General features: G+C 37.4%; 1 protein-coding gene across 3 annotated transcripts; it reads right to left on the reverse strand.

Moving 5' to 3' along the window:
- Positions 1–432: 432 nt before the first annotated feature.
- On the reverse strand, positions 433–20,730 carry LOC135472796 (palmitoyltransferase ZDHHC20-B-like). 3 transcript variants are annotated; one of them, XM_064752467.1, is made up of 13 exons: positions 20,610–20,730; positions 19,564–19,596; positions 19,072–19,166; positions 18,349–18,469; positions 17,453–17,522; positions 16,748–16,780; positions 16,310–16,430; positions 14,896–15,028; positions 13,189–13,315; positions 9,965–10,087; positions 7,155–7,273; positions 4,217–4,237; positions 1,804–1,929 (listed from the first exon to the last, which is right to left on the reverse strand). In XM_064752467.1, exons 1-12 carry the CDS (start codon positions 20,728–20,730, stop codon positions 4,224–4,226), a joined length of 1,110 nt encoding a protein of 369 aa, XP_064608537.1. In that variant the 3' UTR covers positions 1,804–1,929; positions 4,217–4,223. The 3 variants fall into 3 exon arrangements, with proteins under 3 accessions (XP_064608536.1, XP_064608538.1, XP_064608537.1); XM_064752466.1 differs by lacking the exon at positions 4,217–4,237 and having other exon boundaries at positions 433–1,929; XM_064752468.1 differs by lacking the exons at positions 4,217–4,237; positions 9,965–10,087 and having other exon boundaries at positions 433–1,929.
- Between the last annotated feature and the right edge of the window lie 277 nt (positions 20,731–21,007).

Here is a 21,007-nt window from a genome sequence, read left to right on the forward strand (position 1 = left end):
TTTGACAGACTCTAAATTGATTAGCTTCAAATGAGATTCTCCAGATGCCTTCTGAATTTAGTCTTTTTACAAAATATACATTTTCCCTGTAAATTATGAAAGTACCGGCATATTAATTGGACTCATATCTGGTGATATGGCACAATAGATTGGATTTGCACTTCTTCCACTTACACTTTTGCAGGAATTGCGACATTTACCTATGAGTAGAATTCCTACTCCTAGGACTACTACTGTGGCATAACCTCACTAGACTGGACAGAGGGCTACATGTCTGCAGGACTTATGATATAGGAATCTGGGCCTACTATTGCAAATTTCTGAAATAATAATTTTCATTTTTTTTTTTTTTTTTTTTTTCATGAAATCATTCTTTACTGTCCTTTCATGGCCAAATTCATTGGACACCCCCACCCTCCCCAGCCCTCTCCCTTTCCGAAATGGCTATGGGTACACATACGTAATTAGCTGTTGAATCTCTAATATGCTATGATTTCATGTATCAAAGCAGGCCATGGGCACTGCAGGAAACAGTCCAGGATATTATACAAGGGCTGCTTAAATATGGTCTCAAAAATTGGTTGCCTGTACACTAAATATGCATTCAGTACGTACGCAATACAATGACCTTTTGATGACAGTGTTAGAACTGTTACAGCAAAGCAACACACAAGTTTGCAGGTCATGGAATTGCCTAATATCATAACACAGTGTGCACCTACAACTAAAACAACAACAATGCTGCCATGTGAAAACATGTAGGCCATGTGTTGACAGATCATTGTGTAAACCTTCAATATTTAGGCTTGGGTCCGCTTTTCTTGTATAATATATACAGTGGAGGTTGGCACACACAAAAATAGTCTGTACAAATATTTACATGCCTGTGCATCTATACTGCAGATATAAACATGTTTTGGTAACAGCATGGAGGTTGGAGCTGATGTGACAGAGTCATGGACATAAAAAGTATGTCACCACACATTATATTGGAACTAATTTATGCATGTTCATCACAAAACTACATATGAAACACAAATCACAAAATTTTCTACTCAATAATTAGTTTTGGACACAAAATCCTACACAACAATCAGATTGTTTTAAACCCAAAAATCTACACAATAATCACATTTTCTACATCATCATCAATTTTACAGAAAACATTACAGCAATCAAATCTCCTGGCCTAACAGGAGCCATAGTATTTACTCAAGCAACTAAATGCTTTGTTAATCTTTAGAAATCATTTACACCATCAGAGGTCATCTCAGGAAAACACATTATTCATGTCATTAGTAAAAGATGAGAGAATGGTGTCAAAAACAATTTATGACCTGTTTCTTTTTAGCCAGATATAGATGTACATGGTATCTGTAGAACTATCCACACATATTTCAGTAGCCCACAGTAACCTCTTTGATCACGAAGTAGAAAAATGAGAAAAACTTTCTAAATTAAAAGAGGAGAAAACAAATGAGAACAGCTTCAATAAAATAAAAAAATTTTTAAAAATTCACAAATCATACATAAATGATTACATAATACACTGTATATCTTTTTGAACATGCTGATAACGTTCAAAAAAGTCCTTATACATGAAAAAGCCAACAGCACTTAGCCTGAACTCTGCAGAGATGGTTATGACGAATTCAGATTGATAATGATATCATGTAAATCCAAACACCACACATTTTGAATCAATCAACAGACTCAATTTTAGAGAAAAGCATAACTCAAAGTGTCACTGTTGAGTATCCTGTATACTCTGAGCCAGTTTGCTGTGGCCCATGTGTGGTGGGTGGGCGGGAGGTGTGTAGTTATGTACATCTGAGATGTGAGAACTTTCCAGGACTGTACAGGACTCACAGGTCCATTATCAAGCCATGTTTATCGCCACCTTGTTGTCATAGCTGCTCTCCAGTGGGCCTGAAAACATCACAAGAAACCAGACTGTTAATGATCCTGCTCTAGGAAAGATGACAGTTAGTGGTGAAAATGCACCATGTATACCAGTATTTCCAAATTTGGGTAAACACGACACTACTGGCACCACTGATCTACATGATGTACCATGCATCATAACGATGTGTATGGCCATATGTACAAACTGTATTCCTAGCTCAAAAAGCAATCCAATTTGAACACAATTAAAGTACCAGCAACACTTCTCTAATAAAATGTGAAACTGTAAATGTTCATAAAATATTCGTTACAGATTCCTGTTCACATTACCATGCTACCACTGAAAGCACAAGATACACAAAAAAATATTACTAGTAAAATTGACAAGGAACCACTGTACGCAAGCGCGGGATAAAAGTACAGGTGCTACAGAACAACAATAAACTACAAAATTAAGCATCAAATCAAAAAAGTAAAATCCTTTTCTCCTAATCAATGTTCTGAATTCTGAGCCAGAAAGGACATCTTTGGATCCAATATTTATACAGGTTATACTAATGAAATTGCTAAGCCAAAGTAATATCTAAGGAATGTTTAAACTTCACACAGCGTAATGCTTTCACACACTCTAATTATTTTGACACTCTCAATAACAACTTGTGACCTTGTACCTAAATAAATGTAGTTTTATTCAATGTATCAAGAGAAATATCTGGAAGGGTCCTCATATTCTGTCAACAGTGTTAACTAGTACAGCACATGTATTTGAAAAACTAGACAGACTTGCACTGCAAGATTATCAGCAGATGTTGAAATGACAGCCATCACTACTGAATACAACATCAAGCAAGGTTTATCTGATACCAAGTAGTTTAATTAAGCCAAATAAACAATAATAGAATGCTTGGTGCTTGGTGATTAAAAGAGCTTAATTAAACCTAATTTGTGCAGTATTTTAAAGGATGGCTAGCAATAATGAACTTCAAGGAAATTTGAACCAGACTGAATAATCTGGTAATCAATACAGTTTATCTAGGAGACAACAGAAATTAACAAGTTAGCAAAACAGTCAAAAAAGAAAGTCTAAGGTAGTAGACAGCAGAAATAAAGTCTGACAACAGATCATGCAAGCCTGGGGAGAAGACAGGGCAAGTGACACTGTTTAGAACCTGGTAGAAGAGTCCTGGTTAGAGGGGAGAGAACAGCTGTCAGTCAGTCAGATAACAAATACGCCCGCTCGTTTCCTGCTAGTACAAGGCTACCTAGAGGAGAGGAGACAGCAGAAAGCACACAGCCAGATCACCAGTCTACCAGCACATTCAGCCACACCACAACCATCCTCTAAAACATTCTTGTCTTTACAAGGCATTCTGGTCTTTATGAGACCGCTTTGTCTTCACAAGGCAGTCTTGTGTTTACAACGCAGTCTGTATTTACCAGGCATTCTACTCTTTACAAAAGACGCTCTTATATTTATTAGGCATGATTACAAAAAAAAAAAAATTTTGTCTAAATAACTTCCTTGGCTGACAAAATTGGATGAATGATTTATAGCCCACACCTTTAATACACACATCTGAGTTATGATCTCCGTTGAACTATCAGTGTTTTATACAAGGTTTTATCCTGTCCTTGAAAAGGCTTTAACCAAAAAATCAAATGGGAACAAAAATCAAATCACAGGATCAAGTGAAAATTTCAGAGTATGCCATGAAGTTTTGCATCCTGAAACTGGTTTCCTCTTTAAGCAGCCATCCATATACGAACGCATGATTCTTATTTTGTCATGTTTAAAATCATTCATTTACATTAATTCAGAAGAACTTAAACCATTAACAAGAATTCTACTGATTCACTGTTAATCAGGGTGCACAGGCTTTTTCAAGGCTTCTCCAGGCTCACAATTCACTTTTTCCATGCTACATGGAATTTTCCACACTTATACAGGCTTTCATAGAACAATGCAAAATGACCTTAAAATAATAAACTGTTTTCCACTTATACCAAGTAGTTTACTGAGCAATTTGAAAGATGATGGAAAACAAAATTCTCCAAGAAAAAAAGGTCAGCATACTATGCACAGGAGCCCATAATAGTTCTGTTATCTCAATTTCAAGGCTTTCTCAGGCCGAAACACCCCCAACCCCCACCACCCTTAGTATGAACCCTGTGTTATCCTGTCATCAACAGATTAAATTCAGGCTTTAATACAGGGGAGTTAATACAGTGTTTCCTTGTAACTGTGTAAAATGCAAGAAAGTTAGTTTGATACAAGTATTAATTTCATAAAATAAATGTACACAAATCTTACAAAGTTGCTAGGGCCCAAATACTGTGGATAGAAGAGAAAAAAAAGAAAAAAGAATTGATAAGACTTGAAGGAAAAATTGTTTAATAAGTCAGCATTAAAAGAGTTGAAGAAAGTTGCAGCATATCCAGGATAGGACTTCATGAATCCGAGAGAGTTTTTTGGTCACAAATTCTCAACTGATGGAAATGGACACACATAGAAGCTAACTGTGGACACAGTTGATTTTTATAATTTTACATACAAAATACATGTACTGTACAGCCTGATCAATACATTTTATGGATGATTCCAAAAAGAGAATTAATCCAGCTCCCTTTTGATAATAACAATAAATGTGCCTAGCATTCTATTCCCAGACAAATCAATCCATTTTGATATCAAAGAGAAATTGAGCATAGTTTATGTAAACTGAAACTTGGTACTTTGTACCTTGTATCACCTTAAGGAGCCAGATTCCAGTGCGCTGATTACATTAACACTTGACATATATATATATATATATATATATATATATATATATATATATATATATATGTATAGCTTCTAGTAAAAATATGGACACATTTCCTTTTCAGTTATAAACATCACCAGTATGTGACTTAAAATGTTAGATGTTAGAGCACAGAAGGAGACATGAACATAAGCCTACAGGCTCAGTTACACACAATCACAAAGACAGGCATAATGACTTCACAGGTAAGAGAAAAAGGCCCTATAACAAGCTCAATAGTTCAACAAGTTCTCCAACAAATCTGTTTGTTTCTTCTTAAGCATGCCATAATTAATAGGATAAAACATTCAGCCATCTTCATACAGTACATTCAGTACTGATTCTGTGACTGACAGTGCCAACTACATGTATGTTATGGTGATTTGGTTATTAGACTAATTGAAAACACTTTCAAACTTTTGCTTTGAGGCACAAGTATGACACCCCACCAGCACCTGACCTTCACTCTATGTGAAACGTGGCCCTGGACTACATATAGGTGTACCACAAAACTACTCGCTGAAGCTCTCATGTACCCCTTAGAGTTAAGGTTGCATTCTTGTGTATGATGATCAGTGAAGGTGTATGCTGTGTGTTGAGGTTGTATGCTGATTGATGAGGGTTTATGCTGAGTGCTGGGGGTGTAAGCTGAGGGTGTGGGCATGTGCTGAGTGATGACAATGTATGAGGAGTTATCAGGGTATATGCTGATCAGTGAGGATGTATGTTGAGTAATGAGGGCGTATGCTGTGGGACGTACGTGTATGATGCATGATGAAAATGTATGCCGAGTTCTTAGGGTGTATAGTGAGTGATGAAAGTGTATGCTGTATGATGAGGTCGTATGCTGATTAATGAAGGCTTATGCTGAGTAGTGGGTGTGTATGCTGAGTGATGAAAATCTATGATGAGTTATGTGTGTGTATACTGACTGGTGGGTGTGCTGAATGATGGGTGTGCACGCTGAGTGGTGGGTGTGTATGCTGAGTGGTGGGTGTGCATGCTGAGTGGTGGGTGTGTATGCTGAGAGATTGGTGTGTATACTGTGATAAGGGTGCATGCTGAGTGATGTGTGTGTATGCTGAGAAATCGGTGTGTGTGCTGAGTGATGGGTGTGTATACTGAATGATAAGGGTGTATGGTGAAGAATTACAGTACAAGTATATTAAAATTACTACCGAGTGTGTATGCTGAGTGATGGGTGTGTATGCTGAGTGATGGGTGTATGCTGAGTGATGGATGTGTATGCTGAGTGGTGGGTGTGTATGCTGAGTGGTGGGTGTGCATGCTGAGTGGTGGGTGTGTATGCTGAGTGATGGATGTGTATGCTGAAGAATTACAGTACATGTATATTAAAATTACTACTGAGTGTGTATGCTGAGTGATCGGTGTGTATGCTGAGTGATGAGGGTGTATGCTGAGTGGTGGGTGTGTATGCTGAGAGATGGGTGTGTATGCTGAGTGGTGGGTGTGCATGCTGAGTGGTGGGTGTGTATGCTGAGTAGTGGGTGTGTATGCTGAGTGATGAAAATGTGTGCTGTATGTTGAGGTCGCATGCTGATTAATGAGGGTTTATGCGGAGTGGTGGGTGCGTATGCTGAGTGATGAAAATCTATGATGAGTTATGTGTGTGTATACTGAGTGGTGAGTGTGTGCTGAGTGATGGGTTTGCACGCTAAGTGATGGGTGAGTATGCGGAGAGATTGGTGTGTATACTGTGATAAGGGTGTATGCTGAGTGATGTGTGTATATGCTGAGAGATCGGTGTGTATGCTGAGTGATGAGGGTGTATGCTGAGTGATTGATGTGTATGTTGAGTGGTGGGTGTGCATGCTGAGTGGTACGTGGGTATGCTGAGTAGTGGGTGTGTATGCTGTGTGGTGGGTGTGCATGCTGAGTGATGGGTGTGTATGTTGAATAGTGGGTGTGTCTGCTGAGTGATGAAAATGTATAATGAGTTATGTGTGTGTATGCTGAATGGTGGGTGTGTGCTGAGTGATGGGTGTGCACGCTGAGTGATGGGTGAGTATGCTGAGTGATTGGTGTGTATGCTAAGTGATGGGTGAGTATGCGGAGAGATTGGTGTGTATACTGTAATAAAGGTATATGCTGAGTGGTGTGTGTATGCTGAGAGATCGGTGTGTATGCCGAGTGATGGGTGAGTATGCAGAGAGACTGGTGTGTATACTGAGTGATAAGAGTGTATGCAGAGTGATGTGTGTGTGTATGCTGAGTGGTGGATGTGTATTCTGAGTGATGAGGGCATATGCTGATCAATGAGAGTGTATGCTGAGTGATGAGGGTGTATGCTAGGTCATGATAATGTATGCTGATCAGTAAGGCTGTATGCGTACTGATTAGGGAGTATGCTGACAGCTAGGTGTGCATTCAAGCCGTGATCGAGGTGTACACTGATCAGTTAAAGTATATGCCGAGTTATGACTGTACCTGTACTGCCATTGGGCTGATCCACCTCCCCTTCCTCCATCCACCTCTGTCGCTCTGCTAACAGACAGTCAGAGTCCAGGTCCACATTACGGGTTGGATACGTCACCCCATCGCCCATACTACAACAGCACAACACAACACATGTGTACAGATGTGTAATATAGCTATAAACAAATAAAAACAACGTGATCAGAAGTCATACATTTCATCAAATGATCTTACAATCAAAATGTTTTAAGCCTGAAAACAAACAAGCAGAGCATCATTCATATCACAAGCCTCAAATCTAAGAAACCCTTACTAAAGAGTTATTTGTCTGACTGATTTGTGTTCACCATCACATATTATGATTACACCACCACCCTTTATTAGCTACGCCTGACAGGCAGGCCACTCTGAAATAAAATATGTACATGTATTTGATGACAGACCATTAAAGACTTTCCAGGAGAATAGCTAAATTTATCCTTACCTAGTAAAATGGATTTGAATATCTTATTCTATGGTGGCCTTTTCTGACTACAATGGGAGGAGTGACGTCACATAAGGTTTCTTTTACTTAACATGCATAGACTGCTACATTTCATCATTCAAAATATAGATCTATAAAAGAAATTGCTGATTTCACCTTGAAAAATTCCAGGCAATTGTGAAAAATTTCAGGCAAAAAGTGTAGATGTGATGTAATTCATACCTCCTGGGTCCGAACAGACTATCATAAAATTCAGATCTTTTAACACAATTTTACTTGTGTTAGTAAAATTCTAAAAAAAACCCCAATAAATCTAACTATTTTCCTGGACTGTATTTAATGGTCTTTCATCTGATATATACTTTATCATGAACTTGTCTTTGTCTGTAAGGCCGTGGTCAAAATAAAGAGGTTCTGGACTTGAACTCATAACCTACTAGTAATTGGTCAAAGGGCCTGGCAGTTGCAGCATGCCAGAGCTCCTAACATCTAAGCCAGAGATGGGCCTCAACTTTAACATGTTGGTAACAATGTTGAACAAATGACCTTTGACCCTAGATACAATCAAGATATTACTGCATCAGTGAATAGATAACATCACTTGATAATTTTGGTAAACCTATGGATTCTCATACTTGAGTGGGAATAACACAACCTCCCTGGCAAGTAGGCTGCTTTCAATATACATGTACACTGTAATTCTTCAACATTTTCACATGTCTGCAAGGTGTTTATTCAAGCATTAATCTGTGTAGACCAATAAACTGGCTGAAACTGGCCATTCCTACCAAAGTAGTGTTGCCTACAAAATCCACTTCAAAATGTGCATGACTTGCACTTAAAGTTGCTCTTTCATATGCATCAAGGTTGAGGAAATAGGGTAACACAGCCTTCCTGGCCAGTATGCTGCTTTTATTATACCTCATGGTTGATTTTTATTATTAACTGGAGTTCAGCACAATGGCTGCAGATCTTGTTGTATCCTACTGTTGTCTAATTAATTAAACCAATGATTTGAAGTATACTGAAAACATTTGGATGTAATCACATGTACAGTTAGCCCAAATTTACTATCAACTGTAAACATAATGAACAAAAACAAAAGCTTGCAGTTGTTCAGCTCAATAATATTAGAGTCCTATTTAACAAACTAAGTGAACAAATGATACAAAAACATAATTCCTCCTGCAAATACAGGGCAAATGTAAAATGTACTCTAGAACACAGTTCCACCACATGGAGTGTGGAGTTTCATCATGCAGAGAATTTTTCAAACCAGACAAACCTGAACCCAGAATTGTATAGGAAAAATGCCAACACCCAATTAAGGACACTAGCTTCAGGGATACTTCAGTGCAGGCATAGCCAGTTTGAATTCCCAGTTAGTCAATTCCCCAGTGACCTTATCCCAATAGGTCAATTTCCTAGGACCATAATCCCAGGCTGACAATTTTCCAGGTGAGCACTGCCCGGGATGATCTAGCCGCCACGTGAGAAAATGTCCACCTGGGACAGGGCCCTGGGAAATTGTCCACCTAGATATGGGAAAAAGGCCCTGGGAAATTATCCATCTGGGAAAATAACCCTGGAGAACTGTCCACCTGGGATAACAGCCTTGGGAAATTGTCCACCTGGGATAAGAGTCATGGGAAAAATGTCCACGTGGAAAAAGAACCCTGGTAAGTTTTCCATACAAGGAGGACCCAGAGAAATTGTCCCCCTGGGAAAAGAGCCCTGGGAAACTGACCTGCACCCCAATCATGCAGTTAGGAATGACAACTTATAAAGATACAATATAAAAATATATCTGATAACATAGACCTTAAAAGCTGAGAAAGAAGAAGAAAAAAAAATAAGAGATAAATATTTTAATCCCTAATAATATAGTCTCACTCCACAATTAAAATGACAATATGTACAGAAATTCTGATGTACAAAAACTAATGATTTCTTTTTTCTGCGGCATCAGATTTAAGTTTTTATAGGATACAAGTATTTTCAATAATGTTTTCAAAGATAAATAAAGTTACGAAACAGCTGCCCTAAAAGATTTATTTGTTTTCTTGCTGTATGTTCCTGAACAAGTTCTGAAATGGCTAACCCATCCATATAAATACTATATAAACACAATGAAATAGACATAAGAAAACCAAGAGAAAAGTATAGGTCTAAAAGTTCCCTTTGCTGTCCACACCACATTATTCCCAAGAAGAGCAACTAGAAGGAGGACAAAGAAGACGTTATAAGGGGAGAGAACTGAGAGACAGCTGACAACATCCATGACCAAACACCACACCAACACAAGGGCAGAGGGTACAGGTAGGTTTGATAATCTGACCTGACAGTGGATTCAGTGGCTGGCGCGTTAGCCGATGGGGTAACTTTGGGGGTAGTGCTGCCCATGGTCTGATACGAGTTCACGGGCCCTGATCTTGTTGGAAATGACACACCGTCGCCGAAACTGTAAATTTTGAAGACGTCTGTTATTAACTCAGGAGCCATTAGTAAAGCCACATGATGTGACTCGAAGTTTCACATTGTGTTAATTTTCAAACAAACATCCCAAACACAGCCTACTGTCATTATTAAAATTTTGGCAAACTATCAACAACTTGATGTGGTTTACAAAATGAAACATTAGGACATGCAAGCTCAAAGACAGCATGATATCATATCCATAACAAACTGTCAAGTGCACAAAGTAAAGGTTATATGGTGCAAGCGTCCTAGGCAAAACAAGTGAACATAAAGAGGGGAGTGCAAGGGTTGAAAAATCTTTGCCATAACTAGTGCATGTATCCCTTTAGACATCAATTGATTTGGTTGCAGTTGGAGAAAATATTGGTTAACTCCTTCAATACAAATTCTCAAAGATGCCTTAGCTATAAGTCTTAAAGGAAAGAACAACTCAAAATTTAGCTTATGGGAATACGCATTATCAAAAACGACATTTTGTTTCCTGTTTGTCAACAATGACTTCTATGACACAAGTATAAATGTGTGGTGTGTGTGTGGTGTGTGTGTGTGTGTGTGTGGTGTGTGTGTGTGTGATGTTTTATTCCTAGTGAAAAATATTCTCTCAAATTTTAATCTTCCTAACAATACTTCAATTCAATTTAGCTGTTCCAATTTCAGAATATTGGGATCAACCCATTTGAAATTGTCTTCAATGCCAGGATCAGAAGGTTCAGACCCAATGTCGATAACTCACTTGCTTAATGGTCGTTCTCAGAATTAACTTTCCTGGAATTTTATCTTCTTCATTTTCTTTGTAATATGCTTTTCCTTGTCCGACTGGAAACATCATCCTTATTTTATGCACAAGAATTTCCCCTACTAGTTCAATTCTATTTGTTTTCTTCTCTTTTTAAAATGTGTTAAAGTAATCCTGCCAGATACTATATTTGTTACAATAACAGTGAATTTCCAACACACTAGCTGACATGTCTTTGGTAGTGAGCTTTATGAAGTTAGTATATCAGGGCAAACAAGGCAGAAGTACAGGACACACAAACTGGGTAAAGACAGCACGATGAAAATGTGAAGACTGTACAATAAACAAATCAACGTGCCTTTTGCTAACCATGTTAACTGTCAGAAAGAGTCTATGGTAATGAACTTTTGTTGTTGTGCTTTACATATATGTAAAACCTCAGATCAGTACATGCAGATACTACCCCCTGAGGTTGACAAATAAACAACACACTAATTTGTCAATTCTGTAATTTACCATCTGCAATCAACATCCCCCTCAAGATATTGTGTAACACATGTAGATAATGCGTAATGCACACAGATATGTAAAAATTCACTAATGATTTCAATAACTGTTAAATGACCATTGCCACTGCAAGCCTTTAGATTCATAAAATCTGTACACAAATCATATGTACAAGCACCCATTACTCTGCACTATAGGTATAGTTTGTGCTGAGAGAGATAAGTTGTTAGCCAAACCCTGTACCAACCCAATTAAACATGCTTAAATGTCATCTAAATTAACCAGCCCACATGACCAAAACCTAATAATGAAATGCCTGGATTTACCCTGATGTATCCACATGTACATAATGACTGCATCCTGCAATTCTGTTTTTTTTTTCTCTATAAGGCATTACAGACTGGACACTCTCAATTAATGTATGGTGTTAAATATACAGTACACAACTTTCTCATGAAGAGTATACACGTCTGAAACAAGACTAAGGCTTGACAGTATATTGCCTGGTTGGAGGACGTAGATTCTTATAACAGTTTTTAGTTAAGGTTTTACACCAGGGGTCATGGAACTGATCAGGAGTGGGAGGTGGTGGTGCTGTTGGAGCCACTTTTTCCCAATGAGCAATCATTTTTCACGGGGCTGATTGCCTAATTTGAGTCTTAGTCCTCACCCCCACTGGCAAAATGGTTCTGATGCCCCAGTACATTATGAAAAACAAAATCACTGTTATTTCCTGATGCAAATTCTTAACCACAGTAAACTTCCTTGCTTTATGCAAAACTAGTTTTGATATATACAAATTTTAATTTTGTTTCCTTTTCCTGCAGAGGATTCCTGATATATCTGACACTGTATCTAGCAACTGTATTTGTAAGGTTATAACTGTCACATCTCTCCTGACACAACTAGCCTCAGATATACATCTGTAGGAAGCCTCACAAACTGGCACACAATGAATCCAACTCTCTACATGATCAGATGAATCCTTAGAGTAATATAGACAGCATAGCCGTATCTACATATAGACTGATACAATTCTATTCTTGTCAGGTCTAGCCCTGCTGTCCATGTTACTGGTCAACACTACTTGGGTAGTTTCACTTTCGAAATCATACCAATATGAATGTGCTTTCCAACTCAACCAAAACTGAGTTTCAAACTATGAACTTCAAACTCTTATCAGAGAGTATTCAGGAGTAACAGAAAATAGGAGTGAAGAAAGACATTACTACAAATAGATATTACTATAAGTATGACAGCACTATAACACACTCTGTGTTAAAAGCCCCCAAAAAACCCCAAACACAAACACTTAGTGGTTATGAACAGATAAACACTCCAGCTAATATAATATTAACTACAAACTAAAGTAACACACATGGCAAAATATATCATCCAATTAACAAGAAAAATAATATTAGAGAAACTCCTTCACATATCTGTATGTTCACATCCTGAATATTCTGACCCATCATGATCGCATTATCTGATTCAGATTTAACTTAAATCAATCGTTAATGCGAGACAAAAAGCAACTGTAGCAGTTCTAAATCAAACAGTTATGTGCATAACAAACTGGCACATTGCTTCACCATATTCAGGCGAATAAAAAATCAGGACAATGCTGCTTTAATTAACACTTAATAATTAAGCACAAAACATACTGCAACAGAAATAACAGAAAATTGGAATGGAATAAAAAAAAAATTATAATACAGTTACAAGCACAAAAATAAAGAGAATTCAGTACAAACCATTTAAGATTCCAATGTTTAAATCAAAGAACTCAAAGAAATCAAAAAATGAAAACTCCATCATAAAGTTAGTCAGTTGATTCTCACCTTGAAAAGATTGGAAGAAACCATCCCTTTTTGGAATCTCCAAATATTTCTATGAAGTTGGCCTTTTTGCCGAGACCAAAGCCATCCTTATCTGGTCCTGATCGGAAGACAGGAGAGCGAAATGACTCTGAAATCATAACAGTGAAAACGTTAGTGAACAAGTCTCTGCATAAATTAGTATTCAAATTAAGGAATTGGTCTTCTTTTAATAGGCCTTTTAATGAGCTCTTCCTGGAGACAACAAACCCTTGACTAATGAGGTCATGCCATTCAAATTCTGCCTGTGTGGATGGGATACCTTCTCTCATGGAATGGCAACTTAGAGTCAAGCTGAACTAACCATTTTTCTCTTACAGTCTGGATGGGATACCTTCTCTCATGGAATGGCAACTTGGAGTCAAGCTGAACTGACCATTTTTCTCTTACAGTGTGGATGGGATACCTTCTCTCATGGAATGGCAACTTGGAGTCAAGCTGAACTGACCATTTTTCTCTTACAGTGTGGATGGGATACCTTCTCTCATGGAATGGCAACTTGGAGTCAAGCTGAACTGACCATTTTTCTCTAACAGTGTGGATGGGATACCTTCTCTCACAGAATGGCAACTTGGAGTCAAGCTGAACTAACCATTTTTCTCTTACAGTGTGGATGGGATACCTTCTCTCATGGAATGGCAACTTGGAGTCAAGCTGAACTAACCATTTTTCTCTTACAGTGTGGATGGGATACCTTCTCTCATGGAATGGCAACTTGGAGTCAAGCTGAACTAACCATTTTTCTCTTACAGTGTGGATGGGATACCTTCTCTCATGGAATGGCAACTTGGAGTCAAGCTGAACTAACCATTTTTCTCTTACAGTCTGGATGGGATACCTTCTCTCATGGAATGGCAACTTGGAGTCAAGCTGAACTGACCATTTTTCTCTTACAGTGTGGATGGGATACCTTCTCTCATGGAATGGCAACTTGGAGTCAAGCTGAACTGACAATTTTTCTCTTACAGTGTGGATGGGATACCTTTCCTCATGGAATGGCCTCTTGGTGTCAAGCTGAACTGACCATTTTTCTCTTAGTGTGGATGGGATACCTTTTCTCTTGGAATGGCAACTTGGCGTCAAGCTGAACTGACCATTTTTCTCTTAGTGTGGATGGGATACCATTTTTCTCTTACAGCGCAAGAGTATCAGATTACCAGTATTAAGTTTACCCACAAAATTCATCCCAATCAAGGCAATGGAAGGAAGGAATAATACACTGCACAGCTCACAGCCCTGGCCCAAATTACTTCAGGCAGGATAATTTCCTCAATGGCTGTGAATTTACACGTGCCTCTGGAGATGACTGGAGCGTTAGAGTGGTTTCACTCTGCCTCTAGTTAGTTTCCTACACTAATCATGAAGTGTCTGAAGACGATCAGTAGTTTCACTCTGGCTGTACATGGTATCCTACACTAATCAGGTGGTTCCAGGAGAGGTTCAGTGGTTTCACCCCATCTCGACAACTAACAACTAATGTACATGTATGTCTGAGATTAAAACACTGTGACAACACTTTCAAGCTTACAAATCAAATCATTTTCTGCTGCAATGCTCCATAATTGTACATTACTGTATTAATTTCATCCAAAAATGGCTTATTGGTATATTTAAAACAGAAATTTTATATCGCTATATTATATTTTGAGAGCATATTGGCAAGTTGCTCACCCAGTGTGGACCTGTTGTGCATCACCAGGTACAGGTGATAACTGAACAGGGAGATAAGGCTTAGTCCAAACATGATGGACACAAAGAATAGGAACAAGATGTGGAACTTTCCCAAACCATCGCCGGCTCCACCCTGAAACATACGACATGCGGAAATGAGTGATGACAGCCAGCAGTGTTCAGATCATACAAAATCAGCTAGTTGGGTTTAAGGGGTACAGTATTAGACCCTCTCCACTTCATTTCTCTATTTATTTATTTATTTGATTGGCATTTTTGCTGTACTCAAGAATATTTCACTTGTACGACGGAGGCCAGTTTTATGATGGGAGGAAACCGGGCAGAGCCAGGGCTAAAAAAAACCGACCATCCTGAGGTTGCTGGCAGTCCTTCCCACATACGTCCGGAGATAAAACCAGCTGGACTTGATCTCCCAGCGACCACATTGGTGAGAGCCTCCTGGATTACAAACACAAACCACTAGGCCACGGAGACCCCTATTTCTCTATTTATTTATTGTTAAGGCCATGTTCATAAAATTTTTCACGGATATGATATCAATCACTTTCATTTTAGGCAGACAAAATTGGAGAGCCTGGAGTAAACCACCGACATTCATCAAGTATGTGAAAAAGCCCTCATGAATGAATGATTATGGCTTAACGCCACATCGGCAATATTTCAGCCATATCGTGGCGACCCTCATGAATTGAAGATGGTCAAAAGTGGCTGAGGCAGTCAGTGTGCCACAAATAATATAATAATGTGTACTTTTCACTGAGAAATTAACAGGTCTATGTCAGATATTCGGATGGCATGAAACTTAATCTTTTTTATGTGTTGGGGGATAATTGAAGAAAGAGCATTTAGCAACGCTCACTGGGTACCTCAGCTGTTGTGACGGGAACATTTATGTACCCTAAATGCCCTAAAAATTCGTCCATGACTAAGTTGCTCATTTTTCCAGATTCTGGGAGTTCTACTGATTTTAGAAAGGAGCTTTGAGAGACGTCTGGAAGGTAGGATGATATTCTACTTGGAAAATGTAAATTTTAGCACCAGAAGTGTTATCTCATGACATTTATTTGCCTCCAGAAATGCTCTTTTGTGGTTGAATTTTTATGTCATATAGGGAACATACATGTTCCTCTCATAACAGCTGAGATACCCAGTGAGAACTGTTAAATGCTCTTTTTTCAATTATTCCTTAACATTTCATAAAAAAGATTCCCAGTCAAAACTTTTGACTTCATCGTGCCAGCAAAGAGAATTCAGTTTTGTGTTAAATACCAACTTATCCGTTTAGAGGCACACAATTTATTAATTTGATAACAAAGAGATATTTTGTGATAACCATGAATCATAAATCATGGGCAGACAACTTTTAGTGATTCTTCTGTCTACTAAAACTTACCGTCCAAAATTTGATAAAATACTGCAATGACGTGGCCGCTACATAAAAACAGTATATCAGGGCATAGCCCAAAAACTGCACAAAGAATTTATAATTTGTGAATCCCACGCAGTTATTCACCCTGAAAAAGAATGAAATAATATCTCTATTATTGAACACATAGAGACACAGATAACACCTTTAGCCACAAATCATACTGCAGAGATGCAGCCTGTAACTATAGTCCCTTATATTGATGAAATGTTTAGCAACTATCGGCACATCATTTTCTCCAGTAAGGCTTTGTCTCTACTGATGACATCATATTAAAATTAGTGCTGCATGTACAACACACGTGTCTGATACCTTATCAAAGTTTTTATCTCCTGTGTAAATACTGTGTACAATGAACACGTAAGGTAGTAAAACATGATTTTTACCCATGAGAATGAAACTTACCAAGGGCAATGGTGATCCATTTTCAATACACACCTGTAAATATATGGAGAAAATAAATATCACAGCCACATTTATCCATAAAAACTTAGAATCAAGAGAGATTCCCAATACACATTCAACGTGGGGTATCAAATTTAACCCTTGTGCTGAACATTGTTCACTTCTCGCGAAATAACAGTATACATTAACAGCCCACTAAACTATGACCTTATGGTTATTTCAAGAAATTAAACTTGTATCTGAATACAAAAAATGACTTTTATACAATAATTGATGATAACTATTTACCATCTCAATTGTTTTTCTTTGACTTAGTGTCTTTATAATAGAAATGTAAGAAAATCCTGAGACAGTCTTCATTAAACTGAGACAAACTGATCAAAATGTCATGCACATAAATGTCTATTAACTCAAAACAAATGTCTCATACAATCACTAATTGTATCTAAAAATAAATCAACATGTCCCACGGATGAAGGAGAATAAACAAAGTAAATTAGTATGCATATTTAATATCACATAGGAACAGGTTTAAGGATAAAACTGGTTTATTTAAACCAGTCCCATTGTTATAGTCTTCTCAACTTATATATAACTCTGCAGAAAGCACACATGGAATGTCTTTGTTGTCAACTATAACCGCATGCGTCAGTTTCAGGAGAGAATGCAGACTCTAGCAAAGGAACTGCTTGAAACAGTACTTACGTCGAGCACATGGAACAATGGTGACATCTATCCGGTTTAATAGCTTTACATTTTTCACAATATCTGATAGCTGTAAAGAGAAATATATCACTCTCTATCAGTGCAAATAAAGACTGATTATTTTAATTAAAAATGTGAGCCTCACTCTATACTGAAATAAGGGTTTAACTAATAGTGCTCTGATAAATTTATAACAACAACTGAGTGGCAGCTTTTACCTCTTTAAGGCCAAACAATCTTTGTTTTACGGGCAGAATGGATCTTTTTTCAATGTCGTAGGTGGGTATAACAATAAAAATAAAAGTGAAAAATCATCCAATTTGTTAGAACTGTGGACTGTCAGCAGTTGTTCCAGGAATTTTTCCTTTTAAAGACGTATTCACATGATCGGAAAGCCTTGAAAATCATAGCAAATATTGTGATCAGGCAAAAGAAAAAGGTAAATTTTCAATATTATTTTTATTCCACTTTAATTTTTTGCTATGTTTTAGTGTAGGCTTGCCCGAAGAAATACAAGATAAAGGTGGTGTGGAGTAAAAAAAAGGAGCAACAAAATGTTTCATTACTATACATACATGACGTACCAAATTCAGATGGTAGTTTGACACAACACAACATCTGGTAACTATAATATCTACATGTAGAGAGATGCCAGCATGTGTGATCCCTCAGATACACAACACTGTTTAATGTACATTGTACTTTTAATAAGTGCTTGTCTACAATACTTGCATGTTAACATTTCTAACAGACTGAGCATTATCTGACATATTCTATCAAGAATTTGCTTCCACTAAAAGATAAAAAAAATTTTGCAATCTCATATCCAAAAACAGCTGAGAAACCCGACATATCAGGAGTTACTGTTGGACTAGGTAAAGAGAGGCCTAGCTTACCGCCTGAAGCTGTTCTGGTCTGCACAGGTAGATTCCTAGCTATATGAGCCAGGATTTCACGCTGTAATTCCTCATTCCCTGCTGCTTCAAACCTTTCCACATCTTCCTTGCCTAGGTAAAACTGCACGGCAGAGAAATACATGTTACTGTCTTTACTCAACAAAACAATTCACAAGAACATACATATGATGTGAAGTCTAAAATCCCATAGCCTCTCCCTTACATGAACTAAAATTTCAAACACAAAAACCATTTTTAGGGGCAAATACATGTCGTAAAATACTATTTTTGGTGCCGAAATGTACATTTTTCCATCTCTGGCCATCTATGGGAAGGTTTCCAAGCAACCTACAGAAGGTTGTGGGTTTCCCCCTGGGCTCTGCCCGCATTACCAAACACCACAATGCTAGTTGCTGTAGTATAAGATCAGCGAAATAATCTTGAGTATGTAACAATGAAGGTTATTAGTGTTCAATATACTATTTTTCCAGTAGACAAGCCTTATAATTTTCTATCCTTGAGTACAGTGTTGTGCTGCACCAACATGCTAACCACTCTGCTACAGAGGTTCCCATTCAAAACTTGCTAGCCTTGCTACAAGCATTCCTGTGTATTACAGGTATTCAGTACAATATAACACTTTTTATAAATCTTGGTCAATCTAGAAAAATACCATATATGTGGACAGTATTTGTGCACACAACATTTTACAATGATTCTCACCTCCTTAGGCACTTTCCCAAGTTGAGCGAATATTGTTTGCCAATATGACCATGCAAACATGAATAGGAGTGGATGATACAGTATCAGGTATATCACTGCAAGAATAACCCATCCAAAAAGAGTCAGAAAAAAACAGAAAACATATACAGTAATACAGATTATTAATACAATAATGAACTACCTGTTAATTCTTACATGAAGCTCATACATATGCTATCCATAAGTAGCTGACCAAAGTAAAGAGCATGTGTCATAATTAACTTTCATATTCCTGCAACAGTAACCTTTAAAATTAAATGTTTTAAGTGACTAACAAATAAACAAAAACAAAAAAAAAGTAAAGATGAATTCCAATACTTAATCCTGATCTAATGGTCATAGCTACAATGTATTTAACACATAAAGCCATCTACAAGTTCAGCAAATTAGGCAAATCACAATGTTTACATTCTAATGACACATAGTAATACAAAATTTATTGCCAATGTTTACCTTTTTCTGCTATATTTGTGTTAGGTATCGTCACTGAAAAAGGAAAAAATATAAAACTCACTCAGTCAACAGTCAAATTTATTTCCATGTATCAAATGTGATGTTGTGGGGGCTATCTTGTGTTAGTGCTAGTAGCTTAAGGTATTAGAGAAGAACAACTGAAGTAATTCACCTGGTTGGAAAAGAATGTCAGGATGCGGCCTTTTGAAAATAAAAATTATTAGAAGATGCTATTTTGTCTTATTGTAAACTATGTTTTAGGTTACAAGTATACTACTTTTCAATATTTTCTTAGTTGATAAGTCCTTGGAAAGATTCAGTCTACAACTGCTTACTACACTATGGGTTTAATTGCTGCATTATCAAATTCTTCCATTCCATTTATTTTTTAACATCAAGTGATGACAATTAAATTTTAACCTTGAGGCTTAAAACTCAAAATCACTTTCTTCTCACCAGCAAGAATGTAGGATCTCTTAAATATATTAGAATTATTAGCTTGCTTGGGATTTAACATTGCTTTTAACATTATTTTAGTCACATGTTCGCATGATGGGTGTCTCTTTTGTGTCTCCCATGATTTCAATGCCTATATATCTACTGTGCTGCCTCACTGTTGAATAAAACGTCTTAACAGCTTTGTTATATACAACATTAACCTAAGTTATCAATGTCTCACCATCACGAGATATGGCTATACCGGGTACTTGGCAGTATTTACGTAAGATTACACATACTCGCGTGCTTTCAAGACAAGTAGGCCTACCTATAGTTGATACATTCGACAGCTGTTTTCCACATGCAATTTAAACTTATTCACAACAAACATCTGTTAAAAACGATCCTAAAACATATCAATAGCCATTGAAGTTCTGTAATAACTGTATGATTATCAAACATAAAAGAATTCAGCGATTTAAAGATCTTGATTGAAGACGGTCTGTGGCAAAGAGATAGTATTGAGTAAACGATGAACTTCCTTGAATGGAAACATGGAATACCCATTTACCTCAGTCATTTTATACCCCATATATACTTTTACTTACAGATACACATCTGGATCACATATGCATAGTACGACCAACACACTACAGCTGTGATAAAAATAACAGGACCCCATTTTACAGCACTGCAACAACATCTAACGACAGGATTTGTTGGGGCCATTTTGACAGCCCTTATCTCGCTAATGCATGACGTAGCAGGTTTTCGTGATATACGTCACTGCTTTTTGTGATAACATTGCAATCTGTGCGAAAATTCCTTAATAAAAAGTTCTGTAAAAAAGAAATAAAAAATGTTTATGTAACGCTGCTTACGTAGCGGCAGCAGTTGTGTTTTACCACCAGAGCATCAGATTAACAAAATTAACAGAAGGATCACTGCTGTGTTGATAGACTTTGTTTAAAAAACATCTCTTATCGCTGTCGGGTCGCACCTGCTT

Source organism: Liolophura sinensis, chromosome 8 (assembly GCF_032854445.1).
Source record: "Liolophura sinensis isolate JHLJ2023 chromosome 8, CUHK_Ljap_v2, whole genome shotgun sequence".
Classification (NCBI taxonomy): domain Eukaryota; kingdom Metazoa; phylum Mollusca; class Polyplacophora; order Chitonida; family Chitonidae; genus Liolophura; species Liolophura sinensis.

Bases quoted from the DNA above. Each gene is read 5' to 3' on its own strand.
- LOC135472796 (XM_064752466.1), bottom strand. From the start codon at position 20,730: ATGGCCCCAACAAATCCTGTCGTTAGATGTTGTTGCAGTGCTGTAAAA. The intron at 13,316-14,895 runs GTGAGCAACTTG...TTATGATTTCAG, and splicing joins GCACAACAGGTCCACACTGG to AGTCATTTCGCTCTCCTGTC. The intron at 7,274-9,964 runs GTCAGATTATCA...GTGCTGTTGTAG, and splicing joins GCCACTGAATCCACTGTCAG to TATGGGCGATGGGGTGACGT.